Source organism: Lissotriton helveticus, chromosome 7 (genome assembly GCF_964261635.1).
Source record: "Lissotriton helveticus chromosome 7, aLisHel1.1, whole genome shotgun sequence".
Taxonomy (NCBI): domain Eukaryota; kingdom Metazoa; phylum Chordata; class Amphibia; order Caudata; family Salamandridae; genus Lissotriton; species Lissotriton helveticus.
The window spans coordinates 1,636,008,286-1,636,029,851 of NC_136068.1; the positions used below are offsets into that span (position 1 = coordinate 1,636,008,286).

The 21,566-nt window shown below is 42.5% G+C and overlaps 1 protein-coding gene across 2 annotated transcripts in view; it reads left to right on the forward strand.

Moving 5' to 3' along the window:
- LOC144770626 (myeloperoxidase-like) overlaps positions 1 to 21,566 on the forward strand; it is a 329,709-nt gene that overhangs the window by 225,226 nt on the left and 82,917 nt on the right. For both annotated transcript variants that reach the window (XM_078655312.1, XM_078655313.1), the window contains exon 9: positions 7,222 to 7,382. In XM_078655312.1, coding sequence (XP_078511438.1) covers positions 7,222 to 7,382 — 161 coding nt within the window. The remainder of the gene's footprint in view (positions 1 to 7,221; positions 7,383 to 21,566) is intronic.

Below are 21,566 nucleotides of genomic sequence, written 5' to 3' on the forward strand. Positions count from 1 at the left end.
CACGAAGGGGGACGGGCAGACTACGAAACAAGCACAAATGATGGTAAAAAGATACTTAACACGGGCAAAATCACGAAGGAAAAACAATACAATACAAGCACAAATGATGGTAAAAGATACTTAACACGGGCAAAATCACGAAGGAAAAACAATACAATACAAGCACAAATGATGGTAAAAGATACTTAACACGGGCAAAATCACGAAGGAAAAACAATACAATACAAGCACAAATGATGGTAAAAGATACTTAACACGGGCAAAATCACGAAGGAAAAACAATACAATACAAGCACAAATGATGGTAAAAAGATACTTAGCACGGGCAAAAACCACGAAGAAAAGAAACAAGCACAGATGAATGGAAAAACACAACAGAGCAGTGATATCAGGGTCAGCCGGCAGCGCGGCAGGCAGCGAGGCAGAGGGCACAGCAGGGGGGCACACGCAGCAGCTGGTGGCCGTGCGGCGCGGGGGTGTCCCACAAGTGGGTCACACTTACCTGTGTCGCACGGTCGCCTTTTTCCCATACGAATCGTACCCTGCAATGTCCCCCATACGTACGACGAAGTACGATTCGTACCAGGAGCCGTACTCCGTACGAGTCGTACAAGACACCGTACGACTCTAATCCCCGTACGATTCTCCCTCGGAACCCGCTGTACGCGACATCTGTATGGTTCGCGGCTGGTTTTTACGACCCAGCAAGTACGATACGTGTCGGGTACGTACCGTACGACCCTTTTTCTATGGGAGCTGAAAACAGCCGTAAAATGCCGAAACAGGTACGGAACGCCCCCCCCCCGGGTACGGTGCATACCCCCCATGATCGCAGGGATACGCACCATACCCCTGCGATCATGGGGTATACGAGCCGTACCCCATGTACGATGGGTGTACGAGCCGTACCCCCATTGTACGATGGGGGTACGAGCCATACCCCATGTACGATGGGTGTACGAGCCGTACCCGCATTGTACGATGGGGGTACGGCTCGTACACCCATCGTACATGGGGTACGGCTCGTACACCCATCGTACAATTGGGGTGCAGGTCGTACACCGATCGTACAATGGGGGTACGGCTCGTACACACCATGATCGCAGGGGTACGGTGCGTACCCCTGCGATCATGGGGGGTACGGACCGTACGGTGTGTATGTGTTTGTGTGCTTTTCCGTACGACTCGCCCTTACCTGACGTGGACAGTATGAATCGCGTCCTCATACCCCAGTCCGGATCGGATCGTACTTGTCGGGTCGTACGGCATGTGTACGAGTCGTACGGTATGTGTTCGAGTCGTACAGTTCACGGTTTGAGCCTTGCAATATGTACGGATCGCGACGATTCGGACGGATTCAGGGAATACGGATCGGACGGACGGGTACGATTCGTACGGACGTTTTTTTTCCCGAATCGGAATCGACCCCTCAGTGTTTGAAAATACCACTTTTAGAAAGTGGATATTTTTTTACATCACCATCCAGCCTGCTGACGCTGCACAGCACCAACGATGCTGCATCTCCCCGACGCCATGAGCTGTATTTGTTTTCGCTTTTCCAAGGTACTGTTCTCTGTAGGTCTGGTTTGACTTCGGGCCCGACACCGCGCAACTCGCGGTCGGCGCCATACTTTGGGATTTCTTTGACCTTGACTTCCTGATACTCCAGTTGGGGTTATCGGTTGCTAATGACTATTTTTAAGTGAATAACCTATTTTTTAACTATTTCTACCATCTTAAAGAATTATTATTGATTACAGTACTGTGGATTTTTGGTGTTTATGGTCTTGTGATATGTCTATATAAAGAATACTTATTTTTATAAAACCTGTGTGGTATCCTTCTGTAGTCTTTTCACTGTATTACTGTGTGTGTTCACAAATGCTTAACACACTGCCTCTGAGATAAGCCTGTCTGCTCGTACCGAGCTACCAAGGGGGTGAGCAGTGGTTATCCAGTAGTTTAATCCCCTTTCCCTGACTTAGAAGCAAGGGTCCCTATTTTGGTCTAATGTACCTATCTCGGCCAACTAGAGACCCCCCCAGTTATAACAAGTTGTAATGTGGGATCTAAATACCTTGGCCCCTATTCATAAAGGCACATTTACAAATGTATTATTTACTCAAGTGTAAATCTACACTTGGATATAACAAAGAACAAAAAAGTGTAAATTTATACCAAAATATAGTAGAGCCTCTCTCAACTTCCTGAAACAAGGGGGTGAAAACATCTAAGATATGGAAATCTCCCTATGGTAAGAATGGATAAAAATAATAAGCTTTAATAAAAAATAAATTACAGCACAATAACTCATCAAATTAAATGTTTCTTAAATGATTAAATGATTCAAATATATTAATTTATTAACAACATTAAAAAAAACTACAGTCACTAGCATTTTAGTATTTAATTAATATTTAGTAATTTTGAGTAACAGTTATATTTTAATACATTTAAAACATTTTAAAATGTTTATAAAAGTTTAAAAGTGGAATACATTTTTCAAAAAGTAGTTACTTATTATTTATTAAGTTATACAAAATGTAATTGTAAATGTAATGTAACTTTGTAACATAAAACAAATTATATCAATATATTTACTTTAAAAGTCAGAATAATATAAGTATTTTCTATGGGTTGTATTGTAAGTCTCAGCATCAATTATTTTCTACCTGCTCCTGAGAATGGCAATGTGTGGGGCTAGACTTACTCCAAGACTTTGTTGGAGAACATACAACTTCTTTGGTACCAAGATACCCTCCCAGGTGAGTCGTGCACTATGCCAATTCACCTTTCATATAACATAAGATACCATAACATAACAAAACATAACATAACAATTGCAAAATTAGGTTGCTGATCCTTAATTTAAAGAATGTCACCATTGTGGTAAAACGTTTCCATTCATGCCACATCTCTTCTCTTAAAGGTGTGTGTGGGGGGTCATCAACTAGCAGCATGTAGGCCCCCACACTCTTTGGTCACTGCTGGGATTCCTAAAAGGTCCCCATTCTCGCTACTTCTTCAGCATTTACATATAAAAAAAAGATGGAAACATATCACAATGCCAGCCACTTCTTACCATTCTGAATAATGAGCATTTTTTAGGGAAAATAACTACCCCCCAACTGAAAGGAGCAACATGAAAACATTCTGTTTTAACCAAAGCTAGATTCCAAAACTTGACTTGAATTCTTCAGTACATTTGGCCAGTTTATTCCGCCTAACATTTAAAATGAAAACATCTCCAGGCACGCTTGGGTGGAGTAAGCAGTTGCAAACAACATTTGATATCCACCACCCCTCAAGAAAATAATCAAATGTATTATTTCTGGACATAGGCTATCTTGATTCGATCAATTGTTAATTTGGGGCTAGATTATGGAAATGTTTTAAATTCTGGACTACATGAAAACAGGCTTGTCTTTTCACAGAATGATCAAATCTTTAGAGTCAGCTTAGCTGTCAGTCATAGAGGAAGGGGCTGGCTACACAGCATCATAGGGAAATCCCTGCCTGTTTCCTATTATCTTATAAACTGGTATTGTATATTAATCCGCTGCAAACAATGCTTGTTAAGAGGAGAGAATAGACAAAGGGGTATATTTACAAGCCCCTGTCGCCACTTTTAGGGACCTTGTGATGGCGATAGGGGCTAACCCTTACTTACGAGGCAGCGTTAAGCCCTTTAACATGGCTTAACGCTGCCTTGTAAAGAAGGCACACCTCTCATGTTTTACTTAGCGTGAAAGGGGAGGGCAATGGGTATTGCCGTGGGTGTTCAACCGAAACAGCCTTTGGTTTAGACTCTGCCCCCTATGTACAAGAGTGGCATAAATAGGAGGCAGCGCCACAATTAAGACTAGGGAAAACATGGTCTTAAACTTGCGAAACGAGGAGAAATACATTTTTCTACCCGTTTTTTGCTGTTTCTAAATGTGATGCGTTGTGCAGCACACATAGAAACAGCAAAACGCCATTGATTGTTTATATGCAGGAAGGTGTCACCTCCTGCACATAAACAATAAAAAAAAAGATTAAGTTTTGCACCTTCTATGTGTGCTGCATTAAGCAGCACACATAAAAGTTACAAAACACAATTTAAAAATTCTTTATGCGCAGGAAGGCAGACCTTCCTGCACATAAACAATCTTCCCCTCAATGCAGACATTCTTGCACTATGGGGCAAGGATGCTTGTGTTGGAGCAAGGTTGCTAAATTTAGCGCCAGTGCAGGGGGAAATGCAGGGCTGTTGTAAATATGGTGCAACCCTGCATTTCTGAAGTGGAGGAGCTTGGCATTAAGCCAAGGAGGCTCCGACACTTTGTTGTAAATATGCCTCGCAGTTCTTTGGGTGTCTGCAGGTTAGATAAACCAATCAAGTATATCAGGCAGGAAAAAACGTAATGAAATTTAAAGGGAAAATTATACATTTTTTTTTTTAATTTATCGTCATACTTGTAACGGCTGACGCTTAGAGGCGTTAGCCATTAAAAAATTATTCCCCTGAAAATTACCTGCTTTTTGAATTAATACTCTTGCTTCCTTAATTGTATTTTGTAATTTTAAAGCATTGTAGTATGTTTATCGAATAACTCTTACGTCTTCTAAGAAAATATTGTGGTAAGCCAATCCCCCATGAACTAAATAATCATAGACTTCTAAAAAGTGTACTTATATAAAACAAATACTAAGGGGTCCATTATGATGGCTGGCTGATCGCCACCGCCCAACTGGCAGTGGCGATCCGCCCGCCAAAACACCCCTCCGGATGGCCTTTTACCCCGCCACATTACCATGGCGGACGGAAAGACCTTCTGCTGCTTTTGTGCCGAAAAGGCCCATGATATGGTGGCCGTGCCTTGCAGGCACTTTTTACTCTAGCATTCAAATATGTCCATTGCCTAGAACTCATTCTGTTATAATTTGTTGAAAAGTGTGTACTTGGTACTGCAACTGCCGTAATTTTTATTGTTTTTTGACTATCATTTTTCTCTACTGTGATCTTCAGCATCTGAACCATCAAGGTTATATCTCAGTACTTGATGCTCAAGCTCATATCTGAGGACTGAAGCACAGTGTTGTTGATCCATCCCCTCGCTCCATTGAAGCGTAGCCCAGGAAGGCTGAGAGCTACCTTCAGCCCTTTGACACATGACCTAGGTTGTCCTCTATATAAACATTTCCCTAACTAGGGGGCAGAAAGCAACTATAGAATCAGAAAGGCCAGCGAAGCAGAGAGCTGATCACACAACCCCTCTCGGCTTTCTGTCTCAGCAAGATTCCAGGATGTTTTGAGTACAATAAAAGTCTTTGATTTCCAACTGATGCTGTTGCAGGGATTCTGCTCATGCACAGAACTATGCGCAGGAAACCAGGACCTCGGTGTATTGTGGAGTACCAAAACCCCTCTTCAGTGCCCAGAACCCCAATCCGACTAGCATCAGTGTCCCATTCGTTCTCCGTGCTACAGCGAAGCTACCAATGACTAGACAGCTCAGAACAAGCGACTAAATGAACTCTAAGGAATAGTGGGAATCAAGGACACTCTTTCATTTTTATTCTCATACAGGTCCACAACGTGAGTAATCAGAGACATGGTATAGTTTAAAATGCTTATTTTAACTACGTTCTCTAAGATGCAGTATTTTCGCCAACATTAGCAAACAAATGAATAAAAATAAAACAATCAGCATTGTTACAATTCCATAAAATACAAAGGGAGAAATGATATTATAATGATAGTGGAACCAGCTCTATAGCACCTTGTGTACCACCCTCCCCTTGCTGGGAGCTAGCTTTTATAACAATAGAAGATCTCTAGGTTAAAACGGGGAACCCACTACCTCCAAGATCAGATGAAGTAAACCACATGCCAGGTCAGCACAGCTCTCTGTAGATGGAAAGGTTTTCTCCAAGTGCCCCTGTCATGCATGCAATGTATTTGTTTATTTATTTAATTAATTATTTATTTATTTATTTATTTATTTATCTCATTTATAAAGCTCTCTGTCACCTATCAGGCATCCATATTGCAATGCAATATTAAAGGCACACAAGTTTCAGTTATTTGCAGCTGTGTGCATGTTAAGTCTAGAACATGGGCCGATCAACCTGAATCAACAGCATACATTGTTATTTGACCTTGAACACTCTGTACAGACTGAGGTCACGGTGTAAGTCTAGAGTTGTGAAAAACAGACCGTTCTCATGTGAAGAAAAGCAACCAGTTTGACTTACAAGACCAGAGGCATGTGGTGTTGTGTGCAAAAGTGGCAAAATGGCGTTTAAGCATCTAATTCACTTATGCCAACATAGCAGTGTGTGCACGCAGAATCGTGTGTTCACTACAATGCCTAAAGAGTTGCCCCTCATTTAAGACCTTGGGGTAACTTTTTTTTTTTACAGGGCTTTATATAGCGCGGACTTGACCCGAATCGGGGATCAGTGCACTTTACATGGCACCAGTTGCATTACAAGAGGACACATTCATTTTTGTTAGGCACAGGAAGATTAAGTGATTTGCCCAGAATCACAGGATGTTCAGCATCATTGCCGAGACTTGAACCCAGTTCCCCAGATTCGAGGTCTTAGGCCAACTCCCCTCCCCATTTGTTAAACGTTATAGAGTTTATGTAGGAACTGTAGCCAGAGAATCTACATGCCCATGAGCTTAAACAGGACCAAAGGAAAAGGGAATGTGAAAAGACATCTCTGTTATTCTTGTGAATTGTGGTGAACACTGAAACATTCACTACCCGATGTAGATTATCATCTTCTGACACAGACACAAACCAACCTCTGAAAGAATAAGCCCCTCTCTGCCCACAAGTTGCCTTCCAGGGACCCTCACATTTTCCTGTGCCAATAGACCATCTCCATTCTGACTCCCCTGCACTGGGACCACTTAACATAGCTGTAAGATAGGTCTCCTCTATTGGGAAAATGCAATTGAAAGTTACCTTTTCACACTTCAGGGTTTTTCCTCTAACCTCTACCACCATATCTGCTGGAAACTGATGTTCATGATTACGCAAAAGAAGAATATTGTTCTCTACTGCCTCATATCTATCCTCATTTCCCCCACAGTATTTCTCAACATATCATGGGTATTACATTTTTGCAGCATTTATTTTTGAAATGATGACTACTTAAATGTGTATAATTGATATGCACATAATATTTATATATGAAATTCAAAAGTTATCTATATCTCCCAAGGTGACAGTCGAGCCAGCGAACATATGGGTCTTTCATCTATTCATACGTTATTTCTGCGAGAACACAATCGACTAGCTGGAATCATGAAGACCTTAAATCCAACCTGGGATGGGGAGAAAATCTATCAGGAGACTAGGAAGATAGTGGGAGCCATGATTCAGGTATGTGTTACATGCTACACGGCTATCATAGTGCATTTATACATGATAAAAAAATTTACATTTCAGAATAGCCGGTCTTCATAATGTGGCATCTGAGACATGAAGACATGAGGTGGCGTGCATTCATTGAATACATAGTGACACCGGAAATACCTTCACATTCTCTCATAGCCACACATCCAAACTTTGGCCTCACTGATGTGCCACTGTGCATTTAAGGCCTTATTTACAATAGGTTTACGCTGCCGAAGCTTGACTTTTAATGAAGCTCTGGTGGTGCAGGCCTCTTAATCATAACTACGAGGCGACGCAAAGCCTCTCTGTTTGGCTTTGCATGGCCTCATAGATATGGAGTAAGGAACGCAAGGTCCTGCCTTGCCTTATTCTACATCGAGAAGACAATCCATGAGCGTTGCGAAGGGTTTTCCCATGTAACACCCAGTTTTACAAGGATCTATAAACCTGAGACGGTGTCAACACTGTGCACCTCCCCAGGGGAGTAGTAACAAGGAGAAATAACTTTCTTTCTCCCCATTTTTCCTCTTTCTATATGTGCTGCATTTTGCAGCACATATAGTGAGAGGGAAAAGCCTCCATTAGTTGTATTTAATGCAGGAAGATATCCTTTTTGGAACAAAAACAATTATGCCAACAACGCAGACACCCTTGCACCATGGTGCAAGGGTGCCTGCATTGATGTTCGACTGCAAATTGTGTGCTGGCTGAAAGGACAGGATGCACTGTATCTTGTAAACATGGTGCATTTCTGACCTTTCGAATTGGCGTAGGTCAGCACAGCAAGAAGACTTGCAGTGCTGCCCTATGCCTATTTCTTGTAAATGAGGCCCTTGGTTTTTAAAGAAATCATATTTCTAGTTTTGATTGCAACAAGTTAAAAGTTATAGCTTTCTAGCAGCAGCCAGGCACAAAGGGTAAAACAATGCTTATTTTAAACAGATTGGGCAAATGAAATAGGTTGCAAGGCCCTTCACATAACTATGTATTGTAATGATATGAACGGTGGATTTGTAGAGTGCTGCTTGTCACCCGTGAGTGTATCCAGTTGCTGAATATGATCAGCAACATAGGGATAGCCGTTGTTAACTATAGTTGCCACTATAATCTAAATTAGACTGTGGATTATCTTCACCTCAGAGCTCTATGGCAGATGATAATTTAAGTTTTTGAGTAGGAGTGACTGATTCAGCAGGAATAATGTTGATACTCCATTTATTGACTCAGTGTTAAATAGTCTAAACAGAATTCACAGCAACTGCTTTTCTTGTGTACCAAAGTGTTGTTCACTGTGTATGACCCCTGTAGGAAAAAGGTGTGTCTACTGTTGTGCAGAATGTTCCAGTGCCAGGTACAGCTGAAGACTTGAAGATGTGACACCATTACTGTAATGTTGTAGCTGGTACTAAGGTTGGCAGCCGGGTGTTAGAAGTAGAGAGAGTAGGAGCTGCATTATGGAGAGAGTAAAGGCCAGGACCTGACGTTTTGATGCTGGTTACCTTACAGTCCCGTCACACAGTGAACCCTGGCTATATCTTAAATTGAAACAGAAATTAAAGCCTCTCTAATGCTTATCTTGATAAAGGGTTCAGGGTCCTAAGACCACAAATGGTGTTTCAGTAAATCAATCTCCCATTCTGCGGCAACATACTGCTGGATAAAAAGTGGATTCTGAGGTGACCAGTGCTCAGGTGAGCTGCCAAGCTTGCTTAGCCTAGCAGCATTCAGATAGTATTTCCATGGTTTTCATGATCATTTCAGGAAGGATTGTCAGAAGGTGAACGATGAGAGTGATAAAAGTGAAAGGATGTGGAATGTCCCTATTTCAGGAACGTGATGTGGCCTAGAAGCTCAGAATTCTTGAATGCAAAAAATACCTCAATGCAAGCATGATAAATTACCTTACTCAAAATTACAAATTTATACAAGATGGCAGGTGGAAATACCAATTTCACCACCCGTTTAAGGGACCTAGCAACAAAAATAGGTAACAAATGACATACCCAAATCAAAGGTCACAATGGGCAACTACTGTCTTAAATACATACTGAGCCCATTGGTTGTAAATACTTAAAATCACAAACCTACTAATGTTAGCATTTTCCTTTTACTATCGCTTATGATCCCACCACAGGTCATGCTCCCTAGACCATTGCAAATATTACCCCTACCCCCTCTAAACCTACTAGATTTGTCTAAAATTGGTACCCTGCATCTTTTGACCATGCTGCCTTCCTCTGGAAGATCTTGGGTTTTAAATTATCTCTGCACAATGGGGAGTTCTGGGGATCGCTGTTGCTCCTAGGTGGCCGCCAAAGAACTTATTATATGTTGCTGAACCCCTCTCTAATTGAATACCTACCCAAACAAATATGCACATTTTAGCACTGCAGGTGCATATGAAGCTCAGCTGCAACTTATGTTTTTTTAAGTGGCCACAAGGCCATGTACTCTGTACTGTGTGCAAAGTCCCCTACCCACGATGACCTTCTTTAAAAGTAGTGCACATGGGTTAACAGCTCAGAACCATATTCCTTGAGCATTTAAGTAAGTGAAACTGCTTTAGGAAGTTCCATGCACAGAAGAGGCCCAAATCCAGAGGTCAAAGGCAGTAAAAAAATAGAGGGACATATTATTAAGAATGGCGTCACAATTATCGCCGGTTTTGTGGCAAAAAACTGCCGCTAAAGTGGCGATAAAGGGCTTGATAATATGCCCTGGAGAATTCCAATAGAAGCCTATGTGCAGTGCAGTTTTCATCTGACATTTTGTTTTGCCTAAAAAGTGTTAACACAACATTTCCACTGACCAAAGCAACTTTTGGTCCATGTATCCTTCTTTTTTTGTTTGTATTACACTGTTGCATGTTGTCAGGTGTTACCACTGTAGAGGGGTACTTAAAATAAAATAGCAAATCAAATCCATTAGTTAGAATTTCCAAATCTATGATGTCCGTGTTTGTTTAGTTCTTGATCGATATATGAAATTGATGTGCAAATGAAAGGACACGACACCCAATATCAGGCAATACATTTGTAGATATATATATATTTTTTTTTTCAAAATACTTTATTGGTTTTCACAAGGTATACAGAAAGCTCGAAGCAGGGTAAGCATAAGGTATACAGTGCAAGTTTTAAATATGTAGTCAAAAGTGAGGGTGATGAGCTTTTATGGATACCATGAGCCTGACCCAATCGACCGCTAAAGGAGAAGAGGGGACAGGAAAGAGAAAGGAAAAAGAAAAAGAGAGAAAGAAGAAGGGAAGGGAAGGAAGAGGAGAGGCTATGCTGAGTGCATTATCGCTTTGGCATTACAGTGCCTGACACATCACCCCAATACAGGTAACAATGAACAACACTTGTACTTGATTGTGCTTTAGATATTTCCAAACGTGAATAATGCTCTCCTGCTGGACTCTTCAAAACCTAATTTTTCAGACAATATGGTTCCAAGGAGTTCAAAGCGCTATTGTTCCAAATCGAGCTTATCGAGCACTTCTCTTCTAATGGTTTACTTATATACCATCCCCTCAGGCCCTAGCACAATTTCTGGACACTAAAGTTGACATCTTTGACTTTACCATACGGGGTGACTTCAATCTTCATTTAGAGAATTTATCAAAAACCATCTTTTATGGATGTGATGAAAAGCATGGGTTTAGAACAATAGATCGAAGGGACCCATGCACTCGGGAGGTCACTTGCTCGAATATTTTGCGACAACCCCCATCTCCAAAATCTTTCATCCCTCCATCTGGTCAGGCAAGACGGTTTGGCGGTCATGTTTAGCCTTAAACTTATCTCGGACATTCCCGCCATTGCCTCTAAAGCTCTTATGTCTCTGGCATACCATTAACACTGATTCATTAAAAACCACCTTAGCCCTGACTCCGCTTGCAACCTCTAACGACCTTGACTTGGCAGCCAGTTCCTACCATCAATGGATTAACTCTGCTCTTAATCAGCTAACACCATTTAAGCACCACAAAAGTCCAAGACCTTGCCTTCCGAACCCTGGTTCATGGAAAGTCTGAGACTCCAGAAACAGGCCTGCCGCTGGAAAGAAAATGGAGACTCAACTATGGCCCAATGGAAAAAGGGACATACAAGCGTTCTTTAGCAACCTACAAAGATGTGATCTTCAAGGAGAAAACTAGCTATACACCCACATGATAGAATCGTCAAAAAACTCCTTGAAAAAACTCTTTGCTACTGTTAAAAAACTAACCAAGGCCCCAGAAAACCATTAGTCCAGCTTTCTGCAACTTATTAGTAACCCTGGGTGGTTAACTCCACTCTGCCAGTGGAGTTTGCGAAGATTTGCCTACTCCGCGCTCCGATGCGAACGCGGAGTTAGGCAAAACTCCGCCTATGTGGCAGAGCGGAGTTAGCTGCTCCCTCCCCTCTCCCAAATTCTTTAAAAATGAAACAAGAAGACACCTTCCTGCGTGTTTTCCGCCTCTCCTGCCTGGCCGCTCTCCTTCCTTCTCCTCACGTCCTTCTGCAATAAAAAAAAGTACTACGTTGTACATCTTGCGCATGCACACGCGCAAGACGCACAACATAGGAGTTTTTTTCATTAAAGAAGGACGCGAGGAGCAGGATGGAGAGCTGCCAGGCAGGGAAGGCGGCAGAAACACAGGTAAGTGCCTTCTTTTTTAATTTGGGAGGGGGGAGGGAGCGTAGCCTAGCATATTTCCACGGAGTTTTATCAAACTTCGTGGAAATACGCGTAAAGTCACCAAGCCTGCTACGCCCAGGGTTACTTATTAGCCTATTTCTTTCAAGACAAGATGAATGGAGTCTTCAACCTTTTTTCAATAAATCACAGACCCACTCAGGCTTTTTGCCGTGGATGTTCCCCACTCGACCCAGGACTCCACGTCTCTCTTTCAGTATCAGGACCTATTGCTGATCCAATAGATAACGCAATTGGCCTTCAGGCCACTTCAGGAGAGGACCATGTCACTCTGTCCACCTTCTTCTTACTTTTGCCAGTTTAAGTCATGACCCTACTCACCCAAATTAAATCGGGCTCCCCTCTGGATCCCTGCCCCCATAAAATTATACATCAGGTGTTCAGCACAGGATACTTCTTAATGAAGTGGAAGCTTGCATACATCCTTCCTCTCCTCAAGAAGCCAACTCTGGATGCCTCAAATCCCGATGAATACTTCCCGATTTTACGCCTCTCATTCTCTGCAAAAATCATTGAGAAAGCTATTAACTCTCAACTGACATCCTACATTGAGAAACAGGGTCACCTTGACACTTCCCAGATTGGCTTTAGAAGCCATGATATCAAGGAGCTTGCTCTAATTACAGCATCAGAGCAAATTATTCAGACCATTGGCACAGGATGTATTGCTGTACTGATCCTTTTAGACCTCTCAGTGGCATTTGGCACCATCAATGATGTTATACTCCTTGGCCGTCTTCTCTCTATTGGCATCAAGGGTCATGCACTTACCCTTCTTAAATCTTTTCTCACTGACTAAAAACAATTTGTCGCTCTTGAAGTTTTCAACTCATCCTCTTTCACCTTACCTTCAGGGGTACCCCAGTGCTCTCCTTTAAGCCCTACCCTTTATAATATTTATGTCACCTGCTGGCCAAACTATCACGTCTTTTGGGTTCTCAGCAGTATTCTACACCAATATTAGCGAAATTGTGTTCTCAGTGGCCAGTGACCCTGCAGACATCACCACCCATTTCTACAATTGCATGCTCTAGGTTGGAAACTAGATGTCCCACAATTGTTTGAAACTTAACTCTAGTAAAATTGAGGTTTCGCTTTTTGGAAGGAATACTTCAATTGGGTCCCCTATGTGGTGGCCTCTGGAACTCTGCACACTCCCTACCCCAATAACAAAGGTCAACAGCCTAGGGTTTGTCTTCAAGAATAAACTATTGTTTGAGGGTCATATCCATTCCATCACCTCAGCCTCCTTTTTTACAATAACACTTCTCAGAAAAATGTTCTCCTTTATCCCAATGAACTTACAGAAAACCATGATATCATGCCTCCTTCTTTAAAGAATCAATTATTGCAATGCCTTATTTGTCAAGATCCGGACAAAATGCCTTGAAAAAATTTAGACCTTACAGAATGTGACTGCTCGACTACTTTTGGGCATTCCCAAAAGTGAATCTGTTTCCTTTGTCCTCATCCTCCTCCAATGGCTTGCTATCAAAAGAGCATTTATTTTCAGGACCTCTGTTCGGCCTTCAGTGTGCTTCACGGTAGTGGCACGCTTATTTCAGGTAAAGTTTTCACTGGTCTATCCCATCTAGATCACTCCGCTCTGCTGTGGTCCACAACCTAGTTGTCCCTAAATTTAAAAAGTCTCAATGGGTTGGAAGGAGTTTTGTGGACAGTGCATCATGAATCTGGAACTCCCTACCCAGTGAATTGAAAAAGAAAACAGATCTGCCAGCCTTCAGGAAAGCCCTTGAAACATGACTTTTTAATCAGCAGATTCTCTCTTGCAACCTGCATCAGTTCAGTCGGTTATATTCTTCTTAGCCCACCGTCTAGGCACCACTGGGTATTAGTGTGCTCTATAAATCTCACTTTCATTTCATTTCACTAGTGCAATTTTAAGACCTTACATCAAAAATTGTTTTCCAAACTTGGGTGAGAGATAGAATCCACAAATGCTCCTTAAGGTTATGACTGTAGAACTACTTTTCCATTTATATATTCCTATCCAGCTACTGATTCATTTCTCACTGCTCACCTGAGATCTCCTGATGCAGGTACATTGTCTGGACATTTGTGTTTGGGCTTTCCTTCTATTTAGAGTGCAACTACATTCAGAACAGAATTGGTAGCATTGCAATCATTTCTTCTAATGTTGATTACGATACATTTATTTTTAAAACATCAAAAGGACTTATGTGAATAGTTATTTAAATGACAATTTTGATTATTAATTATTTATATAACAGTTTTATATAGCGCAGAACACCAAGAGGTATGAAAGAGCTTACATACCAATACCAATGAAGCCTTGCTTTTATGGATAAAACAGTCGAGATGAAGAATGAGCAAACAGATAACATAACTATAAGATGCATGAGTCTTTCACAGAGTAGAAACTAGTTGCTACAACATGAGTAACAGAACAAGGAAGAACCGAGGGAGGCAAGAGAGCTAGGAAAGTGCAGAGTAATAAAAATGAACAAAGGGAGGGATGAAGGATGTGGTAATAAAAAAAGAGGGCTAGAGCAGGTAGAAGAGGGATGGATGAATGAGGAGTGATTAGGGAGAGTGGGCTACTAAGAGAGACAGTGAGATAGGAGAGGGGAGGAAGACAGGAACAGTATGGGAAGGAGAGAGTAGGAAAAAGAACAGAGAGACTGGGGATGGAGAGGTCGAGAATGAAACAGTGAGACAAATGATTGAAATGAGGAGTAAGGAAGGGAGGAACGTTTGTGAGTAAAGAGCAGGGGTTTAGTACTGTCTCATTCCTCTATGGTTCTTTATTTGTTCTCTGTGGGACCATTTTTTTTCTTGGTTTCCTGCTCTGTTACTGTTTGTCTGTGTTATGTTTCAGTGCCCCAACTGCTTACATTGAAAGATGCAAAACCAAAGGGGATGATGGACGGAGTGTTTAACATTGCAAGCACTCACCCCCAGTCAACTGATCTGGGTTTAATCCATCATCATTTTTTAGCCTACCGCCACCCCAGTTCAGACATGGCCATAGGCAAATCAGTCTGACCCTGTGCCTCATGGGAACAGTCCAGCCCAAACTGCCAAGCCATGTCTTCCCTGGACCGGAAACAAGCATCCTGGGACCGGTTTCTGGCTAATCAGCCGTCATCAGCCAGGCTAGCTTGATTCCAATGGCAAAGTGAGCAAGGGACCCACGTCTGGGCTTACCCTGCCAACTGAGGGCAAACAAAGCAAACCCAAAGGGGATGATGGACGGAGTGTTGAACATTGCAAGCACTCACCCCCAGTCAACTGATCTGGGTTTAATCCATCATCATTCTTTAGCCCACTCTTCCAACCCAGTTCAGACATGGCCATATGCAAATCAGTCTGACCCTGTGCCTCATGGGAACAGTCCAGCCCGAACTGCCAAGCCATGTCTTTCCTGGACCGGAAACAAGTATCCTGGGACCGGTTTCTGGCTGATCAGCCTGTCATCAGCCAGGCTGGATTTAATCCAGTGGAAAAGCGAGCAAGGGATCCACGTCTAGGCATTATTGTTTTTATTTTTATTTTATTTTAGAGTTTTATATAGCGTGGACATGACCCTTGGGTATCAGAGCGCTTAACAGTTATATGATATACAATATGAACATTAGTGAAACATTGCGAATATCTGTATATACCTCCTGTACATGAATTTTCTTATCAGTTTCAATAAAATGAGTAGCATTACTATATACAAATTCCTGTACATGACATGAATTTCTTAACCTTACAACAAAACATCATCATTGCTATATATAATATTCCCGTGTATGTCCTTCTTATTCGTTTTAGTAAACGTAATATTTATTTACACATGATTCTGATGTGCTTACTGAGGAGCCTACAACATGAGCGGTTCCTGATTAATGCTGGTGTATGAGTCTTAACGATTAAAGAGTCGTCTGGCCCTATGGCAGGAACTTGCTCATTAGGAAGATCTTCGCTTCCTTCTTGAAGGTTGCTGTGCTTGGAATTTTTCTAATGCTTTGAGGGAGTGAGTTACAGATTCTGGGGGCTGCTCTGGAGAAAGCTCTGTCGTATGTCTTCTTCTTCTGAAAGATGGGTGGTTTCAGCAGCATATCTCTGGCGCTCCTGGCTGGTCTGCTTCCCCCTGAAAGCTCTATTTTCTGAGCAAGGTACCTTGGAGTTCTGTGGTGGAGCGCTTTGTGTGTAGTGCATGCCATTTTAAATTGAATTCTGGCTTCGTATGGTAACCAGTTTAATGCTTTCAGGTGAGGGGAGATGTGGTCGTATTTTCTAGAACCAGTGATGAGTCTTGCTGCCGCATTTAGACATGCTTTTAGAGGGGCTTGTTGAGATTTTTGGCAGACCTGCTAGAGTTGTACATCCATATTCAATCCTAGAGATAACTAAGGACTGTACTGCTAGTTTAAGGTTTGCCGTAGGGATGAGAGGTTTAATTTTTCTAATATAGTTCAGGTGAAACCGGGAACATTTTATCATTGATTTGATGTGTGTTTCCATGTCTAGGTTCTTATCAAGCGAGATACCCAATGATTTGGCGGGTTCTACTAGAGTCGGGGTGCAGTTTAGTGCTGTGATCAGTTTGGTCCATTCTTTCACTTCTGTGGGTTTAGTCGGTGGTGAAATTAATAGGAATTCCGTTTTTTGTGCATTTAGTTTCAGATGATTACTAGTTAGCCAGTGTAATGATATTTTTAATGCCTCGTTCATTTATGTATGTCTTCCAGTGACGATATCTTGATGTAGATCTGAGTGTCATCAGCGTACATGTGAAAAGATATGCATGCGTCACGGAGAAATTCTGTAAGGGGTTCGACATATAGATTGAATAATGATGGAGATAGAGTTGATCCTTGAGGGACTCTAATTGAGTTTGGGCATGAGGGTGAGAGCTTCTGGTTGACTAGGAATCTTTGAGTTCTGTTCTGGAGGAAGGATTCAAACCATTTCAGAACAATTCCAGATATACCCATCCTGTCTCGAAGCCTGGCTAGCAATTTTTCATGGTTTACTGTGTCAAAGGCAGACGACAGGTCCAGAAGTACTTGTAGGCAAGTTTGATTGTGGTTCAGGGCCTGCAATGCATCATCTACTATATTTAGGATTGCTGATTCCGTACTGTAGCCAGGTCTAAATCCGGATTGACAGTCGTCCAGCAGCTTGAAATTGGTGATGTGGTCGCTCAGTTGATTTTGTACACATTTCTCAATTAGTTTGGCAAGTATAGGAATATTCGTTACTGGGCGGAAGTTATTTGGCTCCATCGTGTCTGCTGTAGGCTGTAGGACTTGACCTGTTTTCAGGCAGTCTGGTAGTATTCCTTGTGAGAGTGAGGCATTTACTATTTTGTCCATACAGGAACGACAATGTGATTGATTCTTTTTAGGCATTTAGAGGGGAGTGGATCATTGTAGTGGTTGTTAGGTTTAATATCCGAAAGAGTTTTGTCAATGGTATTCTGGTCATAAAGCTTGAAAGTAGCCCATTGTGCACTGTTTTTCAGACTTTCATGATTGTTTGTCAAGGATTCCTTGTTTTGTTTAGGTAATTGACTATGAAGGTTGTCAGCTGCAAACCGAAGTTCTTTTTCTAGCTTGCTGGCCTTGTCCGTGAAGAAAGTAGAGAATTCTTCGCAGCTCAATTGAGTTTTAGCAGTTTCTTGTGCGGATTTGGCCTGCTTATTTGAATGTTGCTTTAATAATTCGAATAGTTTCCGTGGTCTGTTTTTGGCGCTGTTTAGTTCTGACCTAAAGAATTCTTTCTTGGAGTTGAGTAATTTTTTGTTATATTCTTTTTTGATCTTTCTGAGTGATTTAAGCTGTGTGGATGATGGTTGCTGTCTCCATTTCCTTTCAGCTTGTCTCAGTTTACTCCTATCTTCATTCAATGTTTCATGAAACCATGGATTTTTATCCTTCTCAGATATTCTTTTTAGTTTTAGAGGCATGGTGGAGTTGACTATGTTCGTCATTGATTTGGTGTTGTGCTGTATTTCGTTGATCTCTATATCCGTTCGGTGTATGCATGCAATACCGCCTACTGTCTTTTTTTGTCTTTCTAGTCTCACAATGTTATAATGAGGGGGCACCAGAACTTAGGGCGAACAAAGCAAAACCACAGGGGATGATGGATGGAGTGTTGAACATTGCAAGCACTCACCCCCGGTTAACTGATCTGTGTTTAATCCATCATCATTCTTTAGCTCACTCCGCCACCCCATTTCAGACATGGCGATATGCAAATCAGTCAGACCCTGTGCCTCACGGGAACAGTCCAGCCCGAGCTGCCATCAACCTCTTTGGTATAGCTACATTGAAAGATAGCATTCTTCTTCACACCTCCTTTTAATACCATGGTTGTGTTACTGCTGCCTTGTTTACTGCTTCCTTCCCCACAGTGGCTCCCACTCCATTGCTTGTAATATTTTTATTAGTCTTTTTGCACTTTTCAATCTTTACCGTCAGTTGGGCTTTTACTAGTAGGATATTTGCTTGTTTTTTTTAAAGGGCAAAAGGGCATTGGCATCCCACCCCCTCTCTTTCCTGGCCTTTCATTGATTCCTGTGCGGGCCAGTTACTTTTCCTTTAGTTCTATTGGTAGTAGTATATTTTCCTGCAGTGATCAATGCTTGTTTTCTGCATACGACTTTGAAACAATGGCGGCACGCCTTTATGCAGCAACTTGCGTTTGGCTAATGAACACGGCTTATACATTAAGCTGGTGGTGGTGACAGCACTGTGTTTTCAGACAGTTGCTGTTATTTAAAACCTGAAAGCAAATGCCGAACCACGATCCTCTGTCACCGCCCAGATACAATTTTACTGTTAGGATTGCACCCGACTCTTGCTTGTGGCTGTTTTCCCAATTACTGCGGTAAGTAATTAGCTCAGGCAATATTTACACACCACCGCAGACTGACACATGCGCACTCCTCAGCCAATGAGCACTTTAAAATCCTTGGAATGTACTGAGAACGCACTGAAGCCTTACTGATTGCAGGTAGCCTGGGGGCTTTAACCCCTTGTGTGCTCAGGGCGGCTGGGGGCCGTCCGAACGCTGCCGATTCCTGAGCGCGGAGCTAATTCCCCACCTGTGTGGAAGAATTAATTAGTGGGCCATTGCAAGCTCTGAGGGAGTATTTTAATGTTAGGCAGTACATTTGCATCACCAGAGACGACCATTTTTTTTACTGGTTGGCAACTAGTCTCCGGGATCCGACAGAAATTATCCTCCTCAGATGAAAAGTCCTTAAAAAAACCCTCAAGAGGCTCGAATTGACAATTAAAGTCCCCACCCAAAATCACCATATGTTTGTCAGCAATAGTGCCTAGGAAATTAGATAACTCTTCCAGCGTTTGCGACTCTTCTGCTAGGACTGTGGGTCTTGAGTATACATTGATGAGGGCTACAGAAGTCTTTGGTGTAAAATGCAGTAGAACACATAGTATGTCTTTGGACCCTGTGTCTATCTGCTCGGCCCAGAATCCTAGGTGAACACCCACCCACGTGGTAAGGCCACCAGATGGTCTCCCTCTATCTCCACAGGTAGCAGGGATACTAAAGGTGGCAAAGCCCTGCCTAGAGATCACCCCTCTAGCCCAGGTTTCCTGGAACATGCAAATTTCTAATTTATTGGTAAGGGCACCCCAGGAGGGGTCCTCCGCCTTATTATTCAGCCCTGCCACATTACTTGATATAACTCTTATTGGTAAAGAAATTGGCAAGTTCCGGGGTTTGCGGCTCCGCGGTGGGTAGAAATTATGTTACCTCTGGTATCCCTCTATCGTCCTTAGGGTTAGGCCCTACTGACAATGTGATTGGAGTATTAGCATTCCTTGTCCAATTACCACCATTATGGGTGCAAGCAGGGAAGCCGCTCATGATCCCAGGGCTTTGACCCCCATTAGGTGTTAAGCATGCACCTACTGTGCCAACCTCTACCTGGAGTTCCATTTGTGCTGGGGCAGTTTGGGTTTTGGTGGGAGAAGATTTTTCCTCCAGTCAATCTACACCATCTAGCAACAATATCTATTTGGGGTAGGTATGTTGTAAATAGATTTTCTCTGCCAATGCTGATCTAGCTGTGGTGATGCGAAGGGCTTATAGTCGTATCTCCTTCTCTGCTCCTCTTGCCAGGGTACATTAAGATTTGTGTTGGGGGGGTAGAAATACCCTAATGGAAGAACCTGAATACCACTTAGTGGTCTTCCCTCTACTCTGGATAAAATACTTTGTGTCATCCTAGGATGTCTAAAATTAATTATTATGCAATCACCATGGATGTCCTTGCGGCGTCTGCCCAACCAACCCACCCTGGAGTGTGGTTAAATTTTCATCCACATTCTCATATCTAAAATGTCTGTTGTTTACCAGCCAGTGGACACATTTGTTCTAGAGGTCCTGGTGGGATTCAAATTGATCCCTCCTAAGTTCAGGGATACTTGAAAGGATAAGAACATATGTGGTTGATGCCGGGGGGAGATTAATGACTCTTGGGGGTCAGAGCAAATAATATCATCTTTTGGTTTGGAAACACAGCCCCCCCCTGCCTAGAATTTACAACTGGGTGCTCTGTGGGTAAAGTCAATGGGGGTGAACATGTTGATTGATTTAAAATGACCAAAGGGGACTTAACAGTGATGTCCCTGTTGGCCTCTAATGCATATGAATCCCCACTTGTGGTTAAAGGTAATGTTTGAACGCTAGGGTTAGAATGACTGAAACTAACTGAACAGCACTCACTTGTAACGCTGCCTGTGAAACTTTTAATTATTCGCTGCTACTTTTAACCTTTAGAGCCTCCTGCTCGTTTTTGTGTGTATTGTGTTTATTTGCGTATTTTGCACTGGCAATTCATGATAAAAAATCTATGACGCTTCGAAATTGGTAAAACTGACCGCATTGCCCACACTTCACCCCAGTGACTCTAGTTTGGGGTTTTTGATCGCCGCCTCACTGCCGACCGCCATTTTGGGTGTGGGGGCTGAGACGCCATCTAGCTGCCTTGCCGGTTAGCGGTGCAGTCTTCCTAGGGACCCTGGCATTCTCTATTTAGGGAGCATTTCGATCCGGTGCTTCGCTTAAACTAACTGAACAGCACTCACTTGTAACGCTGCCTGTGAAACTTTTAATTATTCGCTGCTACTTTTAACCTTTAGAGCCTCCTGCTCGTTTTTGTGTGTATTGTGTTTATTTGCGTATTTTGCACTGGCAATTCATGATAAAAAATCTATGACGCTTCGAAATTGGTAAAACTGACCGCATTGCCCACACTTCACCCCAGTGACTCTAGTTTGGGGTTTTTGATCGCCGCCTCACTGCCGACCGCCATTTTGGGTGTGGGGGCTGAGACGCCATCTAGCTGCCTTGCCGGTTAGCGGTGCAGTCTTCCTAGGGACCCTGGCATTCTCTATTTAGGGAGCATTTCGATCCGGTGCTTCGCTTAAACTAACTGAACAGCACTCACTTGTAACG